The sequence below is a fragment of the Chiloscyllium plagiosum genome, chromosome 33 (genome assembly GCF_004010195.1).
Source record: "Chiloscyllium plagiosum isolate BGI_BamShark_2017 chromosome 33, ASM401019v2, whole genome shotgun sequence".
NCBI lineage: Eukaryota > Metazoa > Chordata > Chondrichthyes > Orectolobiformes > Hemiscylliidae > Chiloscyllium > Chiloscyllium plagiosum.
In genome coordinates, this window is record NC_057742.1 from 39,223,733 (window position 1) to 39,236,321 (window position 12,589).

At 42.7% G+C, this 12,589-nt stretch overlaps 1 protein-coding gene and 1 non-coding gene across 5 annotated transcripts in view; one reads left to right on the plus strand and one right to left on the minus strand.

Annotated features, from left to right (window-relative positions):
• LOC122540028 (corticotropin-releasing factor receptor 1-like) overlaps window positions 1-12,589 on the minus strand; it is a 345,294-nt gene that overhangs the window by 78,559 nt on the left and 254,146 nt on the right. For all 4 annotated transcript variants that reach the window (XM_043675338.1, XM_043675340.1, XM_043675337.1 and 1 more), the window contains one exon: window positions 3,599-3,659. In XM_043675338.1, coding sequence (XP_043531273.1) covers window positions 3,599-3,659 — 61 coding nt within the window. The remainder of the gene's footprint in view (window positions 1-3,598; window positions 3,660-12,589) is intronic.
• trnag-ucc lies at window positions 1,238-1,309 on the plus strand. Its single transcript has one exon. It is a non-coding gene; the product is annotated as a tRNA-Gly (tRNA).

The following is a 12,589-nucleotide window of genomic DNA, read 5'->3' on the forward strand; positions in this document are numbered from 1 at the left end:
CTGACTATCCCTAATCAATCCCTGCTTTTCCAAGTGTTGAATAAATCCTGCTCCTCAGAACTTTTCCCAATAATTTTTCTACCGCTAACATCAGACTAACTGCTCTGTAATTACCTGGCCTATCCCTATCTTAAACAAAGAAATCATGTTAGCTATACTCCATTCATTTGGCACTTCACCTGTGGCCAGCAAAGTATTAAATATCTACACTAACCTGGCAAGTTTAAATAAAATCTTCAAACCTCAAAATAGTCCATCAAGTGATAGTTCAAGATCTGCAAGCAGCTAATAAAAAGCTACCCAGAGAAAATGATATGCTTCAGCACAAATTAGATTATGCTAATAATTAATGTTCAGAAGTGACTGAGCTGCATAAATGGCAGCTGTGCAAGCCCATCATATAAGCCAGACATATACTTGAAGATTTTCTTTCAGTCAACTACTAGAGGATAAAACAATAGAACGTCTAGATAAGCAGAATTTTTATTCACAGAGCTTAAAGTTGAACATCAAAATCAGCTTGAACAATCAAACTTAAACAAAAATGAGAGAGACCTATCTCAAAGAGACCACAGATCCAGATGTCAACAATCATGCAATAACAAAACACAGATTTCCAAAAGCCCCGTGCAGGAAGTGCCAATATTCACATGTAATTGACACTACCATCATGGAGGAAAAAGTCCCTGTTTCATAAGATTATTCAGAGCACACTGTGCTGAGAAAACCTTGCACTGCAGTTAATGAGTGATGATCTTGTATTCCAAAAATAAACACAGAGACAGAACGAAAAGCTTTGTTTAAGTTAATACAAGTCTAATGCACAGAAACATCCTTTTGTATCTGGCTTTCAGTTACAAAAGAGAACTACCTTTTGAAAAAAAAAGGTCTAGACATACAAGACAAGGTAATCCAATCTGCCACCCAGCCTACAGACTTTTAGTGTTGTGGATTTTGTATTGGGGGCATAATCTAATTTGTGCTTAAGCATATCATTTTTTCTGGATAGCTTTTTATTTGTTGTTTGCAGATTTTGAAGTATCACTGGATGGACAGTTTCTGAGGTTTGAAGATCCTATGGATGCTGGTCCAGAGGCCCATTTCTTTATTGACAATGATACACTCTGACTTTCTGATGGAGTGCTAGAAATGTTCTTGTTTGCAGAGAAGCTGTCCTGAGCTTACCTTCCTGGTCAACAGTGAGGGTGCCCAAATACATCTTTTATATATCAGCAGGGTGATGGTGGTATAGTGGTGAGCATAGCTGCCTTCCAAGCAGTTGACCCGGGTTCGATTTCCGGCCATCGCAGCATTGCAGTTTCTAAACAGATTTTGAAAAGAAAGCCCCTGGGGAAAAATCTAGAGCATGAATGTTTCATTGTGTGGTAAAACGGATCTATCAGATTGCTCCTTGCTTTTATCGGCACAGTGGTTAGCACTGCTGCCTCACAATGCCAGAGACCCAGGTTCAATTCCCCCCTCAGGCAACTGTCTATGTCGAGTTTGCACATTTTCCCCATGTCTGTGTGGGTTTCCTCTGGGTGTTCTGGTTTTCTCCCACAGTCCAAAAATGTACAGGTTAGGTGAATTGGCCATGCTAAATTGCCCATAGTGTTAGATGTAGGGGACTGGGTCTGGGTGGGTTGCTGTTCGGAGGGTCGGTGTGGACTTGTTGGGCCGAAGGGCCTGTTTCCATACTGTAAGTATTCTAATCTAATCTAATCTAATGTCATTCATATCCTCCAAGAGAGCTGAGAACACAATTGGAAATTAATGCCTCAGGCTGGGCATAAAGGTGGACGTGGGGTAAGGGTAAAGGAGGGAAGTGGAATAAAGAGTTAAAATCTTTATGGTTAAGTGTTCAAAGTTAAAGGCATACTTATAAAGAATCTTTGGGGAAGATGTACAGTAAAAATTTAACTATGACTTTAGGAATAGCTGTTGAGAATATGCAAGGTTAGAAGTCACACAACACCAAGTTACAGTCCAACAGGTTTATTTGAAACCACAAGCTTTTGGCGTGCTGCTCATTCGTCAGGTAGAGTGCCTTGCCCACCTCAGTCCAACACTGATACCTCCACATTGAAAATTTGCAAGAAGGGCTATGCCATAATGACCAGTGTGACAATGCTATTGATTCAAAAGGTTATTTTGTCCTTTTTTCTTTAAAACGGGGTTTTAAGATATAGGTGGCAAGCTATCTACTTGGCAAGCCAATAAAGTAAACAGCTTGTGATGCCTTATGGTATTTTTTTAAAAGTTGGAACAATAAAAGCAGCCTGGATAGATGTGGCGAGCTCTTACAGACTAGGGTTTTGAGGTTTTTTTTAGATTTTACGTTTAGCTTTAAGCAGTTGCTGTTGGAGTCACAAGAGGCTGCTGGAGTTTGAAGAAGCAGAAGTTATCTTTTCCCCCTCTTGGTTACAGCTAGAAGCTGGGGGTTTCTCTCTGCTGCTGGGTTACCTGTGAGACAAATCAATTTTTCTGAATTTGCCTTTTTGCCAAGAGACATGTTTATGGGATATTACTATATTCAAACAGTTAATTAGTAATAGCTCTTGTATCTATTATGCAGTTAAGTTTTTCAATAGAATTAAGTTATTCTAAATACTTCTTTCTTTTGTTGCATTTTAACTACATGTTTAATAAACTGTCATAATTTGGAGATGCTGGTGTTGGACTGGTGTTTACAAAGTTAAAAATCACGCATCAACCAATCCAGGTCTTTAATAACAAACAAAAATAACAAACAATCCAGGTCTTTTTCAATATATAATTTCAGTTACATCACACTGTAAACTTTTGCTATAAATTCTGTCTTACATCCTATTCTCCACAACCACTTGATGAAGGAGCAGCGTTCCGAAAGCTAGTGCTTCCAAATAAACCTGTTGGACTATAACCTGATGTTGTGTGATGTTTAACTAAATAAATTGTGTTTTGTTTCATGTTGAGTCATTTGACCATTAAATTGTTCCTGGAATTCAGCATGTTACATTTGCCTTTAAAATAAGAAAAAGCTTGGGTCGAAGCTACCATCTTAAAATACTTTGAGGGGGTCTGGTCTGGTCCATAACACCAGATGGAACTGATTTTTTAGGCCGTTAGCATTCTAAGCAGTAATCATATAACTATATCATCATATTGCAATTTTCTTTGAAACTTTTTAAGGTTCACTTTCAGACATGATCTTACTGTTCTCACTTTTAACTCTTACACCACTAATTGGCCACTAACCAATCTAGTGAGGGACTCTTGATTTAGTCATTTGGTATGACAGAATTTGAGTATTGTTGGAAAAAAACACACATTTTGTTGAAGTTTTTTTTATCATACTCTCACCAGGACAGTTCACAAGAAATGCCAAAGTGAAAGGGAAAATGACTTGGATTGTATGAGAGAAAAATGCTCATTGGTCGCAGGTTGACTATGATTTGGAAGGTATTGTCATGGAACATGTACTAGTTAGAGGATGACAGGTAGACAAGGTAAAATAAAGAACTGTCGATGCGGGAAATCTGAAACAAAAACGGCTTTGTAATAAGGATACATGGAGGATCCCTAAACAGAATGTCATCTAGTATTTTACAGAACTTACTGCTCATTTTCATAGTATAGTTTCACGATTGACCAGGCCATAATGATGGGAAGTGGAATACCTGCGAAATAGAGAACAACATTACTTTGACACCATGAAACTATATTATCCTTTCAACTGTATCCATCCTTACTTTGATCCCAGGTTCTCAAGAAGAGCAACAGATGGACTTTAGTTTAGATAAATGTGAGGTGTTGCATTTTGGTATGGTAACGCAAATCAGGGCAGGACTTACATAGTCAATGGTAGGGCCTTAGGGAGAGTTTCTGAACAAAGGGACCTAGGGGTGCAGGTGCATAGTTCCTTGAAAGTGCAGTTGCAGGTAAACAGGGTGCAAGCCCTTCATCAGGAATCAGGTCCTCATTCCTGATGAAGGGCTTATCCCCGAAACATCGATTCTCTTGCTCCTTGGAAGTTGTCTAACCCACTGTGTTTTTCCAGCACCACTCCCCTCTGATCTCCAGCCTCTGCAGTCCTCACTTTCTCCTACTTTTTGAATGTTGCATTCAATTCTGGTCTCTCTGTTAAAGGAAAAATGCTATTAAACTTGAAAGAGTTCAAAAAAGGTTTACAAGGATGTTGCCAGGTTTGGAGGGTTTGAGCTCTAGGGAGGGGCTGAATAAGCTGGAGCTGTTTTCCCCTGAGTATCAAAAGCTGAGTGGTGACCTATACAGAGGTTTATAAAATCATGAGAGGCATGGACAGGGTGAATAACCACGGTCATTTTCCAAGGGTAGGGGGAGTCCAAAACAAGAGGACACCGGTTTAAGGTGAGAGGGAAAATATTTAAGAGGGATCTAAGGGGCAACTTTTTCACACAGAGGGTGGTGCGTATATGGAATGAGCTACCAGAGGAAGTGATGGAGGCTGGTACAATTACAGCATTTAAGAGGCATCTGGATAGATATATGAATGGGAAGGACTTTGAGGAACATGGGCCAAATCCTGGTGAAGGGGACTAGGTCAGTTGAGGATATCTGGTCCCCATGGACGACTTGCACGGAGAAGTCTGTTTCTGTGCTATACATAACACTATGTTAAATTCACACAATGTCTAACATGCCATGGCCTGGGCCTTCCATTCTCTAGATGGTCAAACACAAGTTATACCCTAATATATGTTAATTGGGCCTCCGCAGAACTGCTGATGCCATGGCTATGGTAAGTTTAAATTGTCATTGGGCAATTATCCACAATCTGGAATCATCTGAAAAGGTAGCTCATTCTGAGACGGGTGCCAGCTTACTTATCTGAATAGTTGCTCAGGAAAACAATTAAAACCTGCACTTGTGGCATGGTGACTCAATGGTTAGCACTTCTGTCTCACAGCGCCAGGGACCCAGGTTCGATTCCACCCTCAGCTGATTGTGTGGAGTTTGCATGGGTCTCCTCCAGGTGCTCTGGTTTCCTCCCACTGCTCAAAGATGTGCAGGCTAGGTGGAGAAGCTATGGGAAATGCCGGGTTACAGAGATGAGGTGGGTCTGGGTGGGATACTATTCAGAGGCTCGGTGTGGACTTAATGGGCTGAATGGCCTGCTTCCACACTGTAGGAATTCTATGAAGTAAGTTTCTGTAACAAAGAACAAAGAAAGTTTACAGCCCAGGAACAGACCCTTCAGCCCTCCAAGCCATCATCACTCTCGCTGACCCTGTTATCAATTTTCTGACTCATCCTCCACAAACACTCAACCCATACCCACGTTTGAAGACTTCTGATCACTCCCTTGATATGTGGCCCACCCTACCCCACTGACTTTGCTGCCATCCTAGAGTCTATACAGCTGTCATGCTGTCCTTACAATTGCCTGTCACAATTTCTTTTGCTCATTTACCTTATACATTTTCTCTTCCTCTCTAGCCTTTCAGAATGACTTTGCTTAGATTTGATTAGATTCCCTACAGTGTGGAACCAGGTCCTTCGGCCCAACAAGTCTACACCGATCCTCTGAACAGTAACCCACCCATTTCTCTCTGACTAATGCACCTAACACAATGGGCAATTTAGCATGGCCAATTCACTGCAGATCTTTGGACTGTTGGAGGAAATTAGAGCACCCAGAGGAAACCCATGCAGACAGGGGGAGAATGTGCAAACACCACACAGACAGTTGCCTGAGACAGGAATCAAACCCAGGACCCTGGTGCTGTGAGGCAGCAGTGCTAACCACTGAACCACCATGCCGCCTAATATATATCAACTATTATTGAATGGCTTTTATGCAGGTTCTCCATAAGGATGCAGGTTCTGTAAGGATTGCTGCACTGGGCCAGAAAAAACACAGGAAGGTATTCAGGTTTCCCTGATCTGGGTTAGAAATAGAGATTTTGGACCCAGATCAGAAGATTTGGTCCCAAGCCAGTGTATGTGCTGAGGGGCTGGAGCCAGTTTCATCCAGATGGTTAAAAGGGTCTTGATTGATGTTGGTGATCGAGTATAGTCCTAATGGCAAAATGGCAGCTTTCAACAGTGTATAAAACTGACTTGTGCAACTAAGATCCAAATCCTGGCTGTTTGGGTCAACAGTTCTTTGCCATAACTTGTTCCAGCAATAGGCTCCAAGCCACCACTTCTGTGTTTACTAAATGTCTCACCAAACATTTCGCTACACTTCACTGGAGTAATGCATTAGAAATCAAATGCTACTCTTCCCAGAGATATCACAAAAGTTCAAGATTTCAAGTTCAAGTTGCAATTATGATGTGATTAGGAAGGAAACTGCAGGGGATGGGCGCAATTGAAATGTGGAGATTATTTAAGGAACAAGTACTGCATGTCTTTGATTAGTGTGTATCTGTCAGACAGGAATGAAGTGATCGATTGAGGGAGTTATGGTTCACTAAAGAAGTTGAATCTCTTGTCAAGAGGGAGACAAAGGCTTAGTTTCGGATGAGACGTGAAGGCTCAGTTAGGCGCTTGAGTGATACAAGTTAGCCAGGAAGGACCTAACAAGAGAGATAGGAAGAGCCAGGAGGGGACATAAGAAGTTCTTGGCAGCTTGGATCAAGGAAAGCTCTAAAGCATTTGGTAGGCATGTCAGGAATAAAAGAATGACTAGAATAAGATTAGGGTCGAGAGTGTGGTGCTGGAAAAGCACAGCAGCATCCAAGGAGCAGGAAAAAGGATGTTTTGGGAAAAAAGCCCTTCAACAGGAATGAGGCTGTGAGCCAAGGGGTTGGAGAGATAAGTGGGAGGGGGATGGGGCTAGTGGGAAGGTAGCTGAGAGTATAATAGATGGATGGAGGTGGGGATAGGTCAGAAGGGGGGATGGAGCGGATAGGTGGGACGGAAGATGGACAGGTGGGATAGCTCATGAGGGTGGTGCTGAGCTGCAAGGTTTGAACTTGGATAACGTTGGTGGAGGGGAAATGAGGAAACTGGTGTATTCTATATTGATGCCGTGTGGTTGGAGGGTCCCAAGGCAGATTCTCCTGGTCCTCAGATACTGCCTGACCTGCTGTGCTTTTCCAGCACTACATACTCATCTCTAATCTCCAGCATCTACAGTCCTCACTTTTGAGTAGGGTAAGATTAGGGCCAATCAAGGAAAGCATTAAGAAGTTTTGCATGGAGTCAAAGGAGATAGGAGAAGTGTGGGGAAATAAATATTATGTGTCAGTATTCAAACTAGAAAAAGACAATGTTGTCGAGGAGAGTACTGAGATACAGGCAGGATTGAAGTTCACAAGGGGGAGGTGTTAAAAGTTCTGGAAACTGTGAAAATAGATAAGTCCCCTGGACCGGATGGGATTTATCCTAGGATTCTCTGGGAAGCCAGGGAGGAGATTGCAGAGCCTTTTGCTTAGATTTTTGTGTGACTACAGGAATAGTGCCAGAAGACTGGAGGATAGCAAATCTTGCCCCCTTATTCAAGAAGGGGAGTTGAGACAACCCTCATAATTATAGACCAGTGAACCTTACTTGTGTTGGAAAAGATTACAGAACATAGAACACACAATATACAACATTACAGCACAGTACAGGCACTTCGGCCTCAATGTTGCGTCGACCTGTGGAACAAATCTGAAGCTCATCTATCCTACACTATTCTATCTGTTTATCCAATGACCATTTAAATACCCTTATAGGTGGCAAGCCTACTATTGTTACAGGCAGCATGTTCCATACCTGTCCTACTGTCTGACTAAAGAAACTACCTCTGACATCTATCACCTGTCAATTTAAAGCTATGTCCCCTTGTGCCAGACATCACCATCTAAGGAAAAAGTCTCTCACTGTCCACCCTATCTAACCCTCTGATTATCTTGTATGTCTCAATTAATTCACCTCTCAACATTCTTCTCTCTAATGAAAACAGCCCCAAGTCCCTCAGCCTTTCCTCACAGGACCTTCCCTCCATACCAGGCAACATCCTAGTAAATCTCCTATAAACTCTTTCCAAAGCTACCACATTCTTCCTATAATGCGGCAATACTCCAAATGCGGCCACACCAGAGTTTTGTACAGCTGCAGCATGACCTCGTGGCTCCAAAACTCAATCCCTCTACCAATAAAAGCTAATACACCTTATGCTTTCTTAACAACCCTATGAACCTGGTGGCAACTTTCAGGGATCTATGTACATGGACACCAAGATCTCTCTGCTCATCTGCACTGCCAAGAATCTTATCATTAGCCCAGTTATCTGTATTCCTGTTGGTCCTTCCAAACTGGATTACCTCACACTTTCCCGCATTAAACTCCATTTGCCATCTCTCAGCCCAGCTGTACAGCTTATCTCTGCCCCTTTGTAATCTGCAACATCCTCCAGCACTACTCACAACTCCAACGACTTTAGTGTCATCTGCAAATTTACTTATCCATCCTTCTACCCCCTCATCTAGGTCATTTATAAAAATGACAAACAGCAGTGGTCCCAAAACAGATCCTTGTGGTATTTTCCTCAGATGGTGATGGTTAGCACAAGGGGACATAGCTTTAAATTGAGAGGTGATAGATATAGGACAGATGGCAGAGGTAGTTTCTTTACTCACAGAGTAATGGGAGCATGGAATGAACTGCCTTCAACAGTAGTAATTTTCACCACCTTTAAGGGCATTGGCTAAACATATGGATGAAAATGGAATAGTGTTGGTTAGATGGGCTTCAGATTAGTTTTTTCTCATTCCTGAAGAAGGGCTTATGCCCGAAACGTCGATTCTCCTGTTCCCTGGATGCTGCCTCGCCTGCTGCGCTTTTCCAGCAACACATTTTCAGTTCAGATTAGTTCCACAAGTTGGGGCAGTATCGAGTGCTGAAGGACCTGTATTGTGCTATAATGTTGTAAGTTCTATGTTCTATTTCAAATTGTTTGGAGAATTCCCCAATTAACCTGGCTTCCCAATCCCAGGTTGACAGAAAGCATGGATTACTGTGTTTAGCAAGAATTGGTATTAATTACAAATAAAAAGATTCTAACTACAGATATATAGTTATGAACAGTTGACAAGTAACTTTTTTTATTCATTCATGCAACATGGGTATTGGTGGCTGGTTGAGCATTTATTCCCTGTCCCTAGCTGCCCTTGGTTGAGCATTTATTCCCTGTCCCTAGCTGCCCTTGAGAATGTTGTGTTTCACTGCACTCTTTGTGCAGTGTGTTTACCTACAATGCACTTAAGAGAGGGAATTTGCAGGATCCTAACACAGTGACAGGGACGGAACGGCGATATATTTCCAAGTCAGCATAGTGAGTGGCTTGGAGGAGAACTTGCAGGCAGTGGTCTTCCTATGTTATCTGCTGCCTTTGTCCTTTTCGATGGGAGTGGTCATGGGTTTGGAAGGTGCTATCTATGAACATTTGGTGAATTTCTGCAGAGCATTTTGCCGATACTACATGTTGCTTCTACCGAGTGTTGACGATTAGATTTCCTACAGTGTGGAAACAGGCCCTTCGGCCCAACAAGTCTACGCCGACCCTCCGAAGAGCAACCCACCTAGACCCATTCCCCTACTTTTACCCATGACTAATGCACCTAACACCATGGGCAATTTAGCATGGCCAATTCACCTAACCTACAGATCTTTGGACTGTGGGAGGAAACCAGAGCACTCGGACGAAACCCACGCAGATACGGGGAGATGTGCAAACTCCACACAGACAGTTGCCCGAGGCAGGAATTGAACCCGGGTCCCTGGTGCTGTGAGGCAGCAGTGCTAACCACTGAGCCACCGTGCCGCCCTAGTGGAGGGAGTGAAAATTTGCAAATGTGGTGTCAGCCAAGAGGGTATCCTGGTATATTGATAGTGGGGATGCACTGATTTTGAACCCGGGTCCCTGGTGCTGTGAGGCAGCAGTGCTAACCACTAAGCCAGCCCTAGTGGAGGGAGTGAAAATTTGCAAATGTGGTGTCAGCCAAGAGGGTATCCTGGTATATTGATAGTGGGGATGCACTGATTTGAATGTCAAAGGGCTGTGGTTATGTTCTCCCTTACTGTAGATGATCATTGCTTGCAATTTGTGTGATATGGACGTTACTTGCCACTTGTTAGCTGAAGTGTGGATATTACCCAGATCATGCTGCATTTGAACATGCACTACTTCAGTGTCGGAGGCAAAGTGAATGGTGCGGCAATCATTGATGAACATCCCAATCTGACATTATGATGGAGGGAAGGTCATTGATGAAGCAGCTGAAGATGTTTAGGCTTCGGACATTACCCTGAGGAACTTCTGCAGACATGTCCTAAAGCGGCGATGATTGACCCCCAACAAACATGACTATATATCAGATATGACTCCAATTACCAGACAGTTTGTCCCCTGATTCCCATTAATACCCATTTTGCTAGGGCTTCTTAGTGCCACATTTAATGGAATGTGGCCTTGATATTAAGGGCTATAACTTTTACCTAACATCTGGAATTCAGTGCTTGGTCCATGTTTGAACCAAGTTTGTAATGAGGTCAGGAGCCGAATGGTCCTGGCGGAACCAAAACTAAGTGTCATGGAGCAGGCTATTGCTGGACAGGTGCTGCCTGATAGCACTGTTGATGGCATCTTCCATCACTTTACTGATGTTCAGGAACAGACAAATGGGCTTGGAATTGGTCAGGTTGGATTTGTCCTGCTTTTTTGCATACAGGGCATACTTGGATAATTTTCCACATTGTCGGATGTTATAACTGTACTGGAAGAGCTTGGTTGTGGAAGGTCTGCAGCACAAGTTTTCAGTATTATTGCTGGAATGTTATAAAGGCCCACAGCCTTTGCAATATCTAGTGCCTCCAACCATTTTTTGATACCAAGAGGAGTGAATCAAATGGGCTGAAGAATGATACCTATGGTCCTGGGGATCACTGGAGGGGTTTGAGATGTATCATTCACTTGGTACTTCTGACTGAAGACTGCTGCAAATGCTTCAGCTTTATTTTGATAACTGGGGCTCATTCTGGGGTAAGTGGGACCTCTACAAACAGGATGGTCTACACTTGAACCAGAGGGGTAACAATATCCTAGGAGGCAAATGTCCTAATGCTATTTGGGAGGGTTTAAACTAATTCAGCAGGAGGATGGGAACCTAAATTGTAATTCCAGTGTCGAAGAGGTTAAAAGTAGTTAGGTCATAAATATGGTTTCAAGGTCACAAGAGTTCACCGCAAGTAGGAAGGTGGTTTGAAGTGTGTCTACTTCAATGCCAGGAGCATCCAGAATAAGGTGGGTGAACTTGCAGCATGTGTTGGTACCTGGGACTTCAATGTTGTGGCCATTTTGGAGACATGGATAGAGCAGGGACAGGAATGGTTGTTCAGTAAGAACAGAAAAGATTGTAAATGACGGGGAGGTATGGCATTGTTCGTCAAGGACACTATTATGGTAGCAGAAAGGACATTTGATGACTCATCTATTGGGATAGTATGGGCTGATGTTAGAAACAAGAAAGGAGAGGTCACCCTATTGGGAGTTTCTATAGGCCTCTGAATAGTTCCAGAGAGGAAAGGATAGCAAAGATAATTCTGGATAGGAGCCAGAGTAACAGGGTAATTGTTATGGGGGACTTTAACTTTCCAAGTATTGGAAAATTAAAGGAGAAGATGGGGAAGGAAACTACAGGGGATGGGCACAATTGAAATGTGGAGCTTATTCAAGGAACATCTACTGCATGTCCTTGATAAGTATGTACCTGTTAGATAGGGAGGAAGTTGTCGAGCAAGGCAGTCATGGTTTACTAAAGATGTTGAATCTCTTGTCAAGATGAAGAAGAAAGCTTATGTTAGGATGAGTCGTGAAGGCTCAGTTAGGATGCTTAAGAATTACAAGTTAACTGGGAAAGACCGAAAGAGAGAGCTTAGAAGAGGCAGGAGGGGACATGAGAAGTCGTTGACAGATAGGTTCAAGAAAAACCTTAAAGCTTTCTATAGGTATATCAGGAATAAAATAATGACTTAGAACAAGGAACAAAGAACAAAGAACAAAAAAACAAAGAAAATTTACAGCCCAGGAACAGGCCCTTCGGTTCTCCAAGCCTGAGCCGATTCAAATCTACTGTCTAAACCTGTCGCCCACTTCCTAAGCATCTGTATCCCTCTGCTCCCCACCTACTCATGCATCTGTCCAGATGCATCTTAAATGAGTTTAGATTAGAGTGGTGCTGGAAAATGAATCTACCGTGCCTGCCTCTACCACCTCTGCTGGCTACACGTTCCAGACGCCCATCACTCTCTGTGTGACGTACTTGCCGCGTGTATCCCCCTTAAATTTTCCATCTCTCACCTTGAAAGCGTGACCTCTTGTTATTGAATCCTTCACCCTGGGAAAAAGGTTGTTTCTATCCACCTTGTCTATAACCTTCATGATTTTGTAAACCTCAATCAGGTCCCCCCTCAATCTCCTTTTTTCTAATGAAAACAAATCTAACCTACTCAACCTCTCTTCATAGCTAGCACCTTCCATACCAGGCAACATCCTCATAAACCTTCTCTGCACCCTCTCCAAAACGTCCACATCCTTTTGGTAATGTGGCGACCAGAACTGTACACAGTATTCTAAATG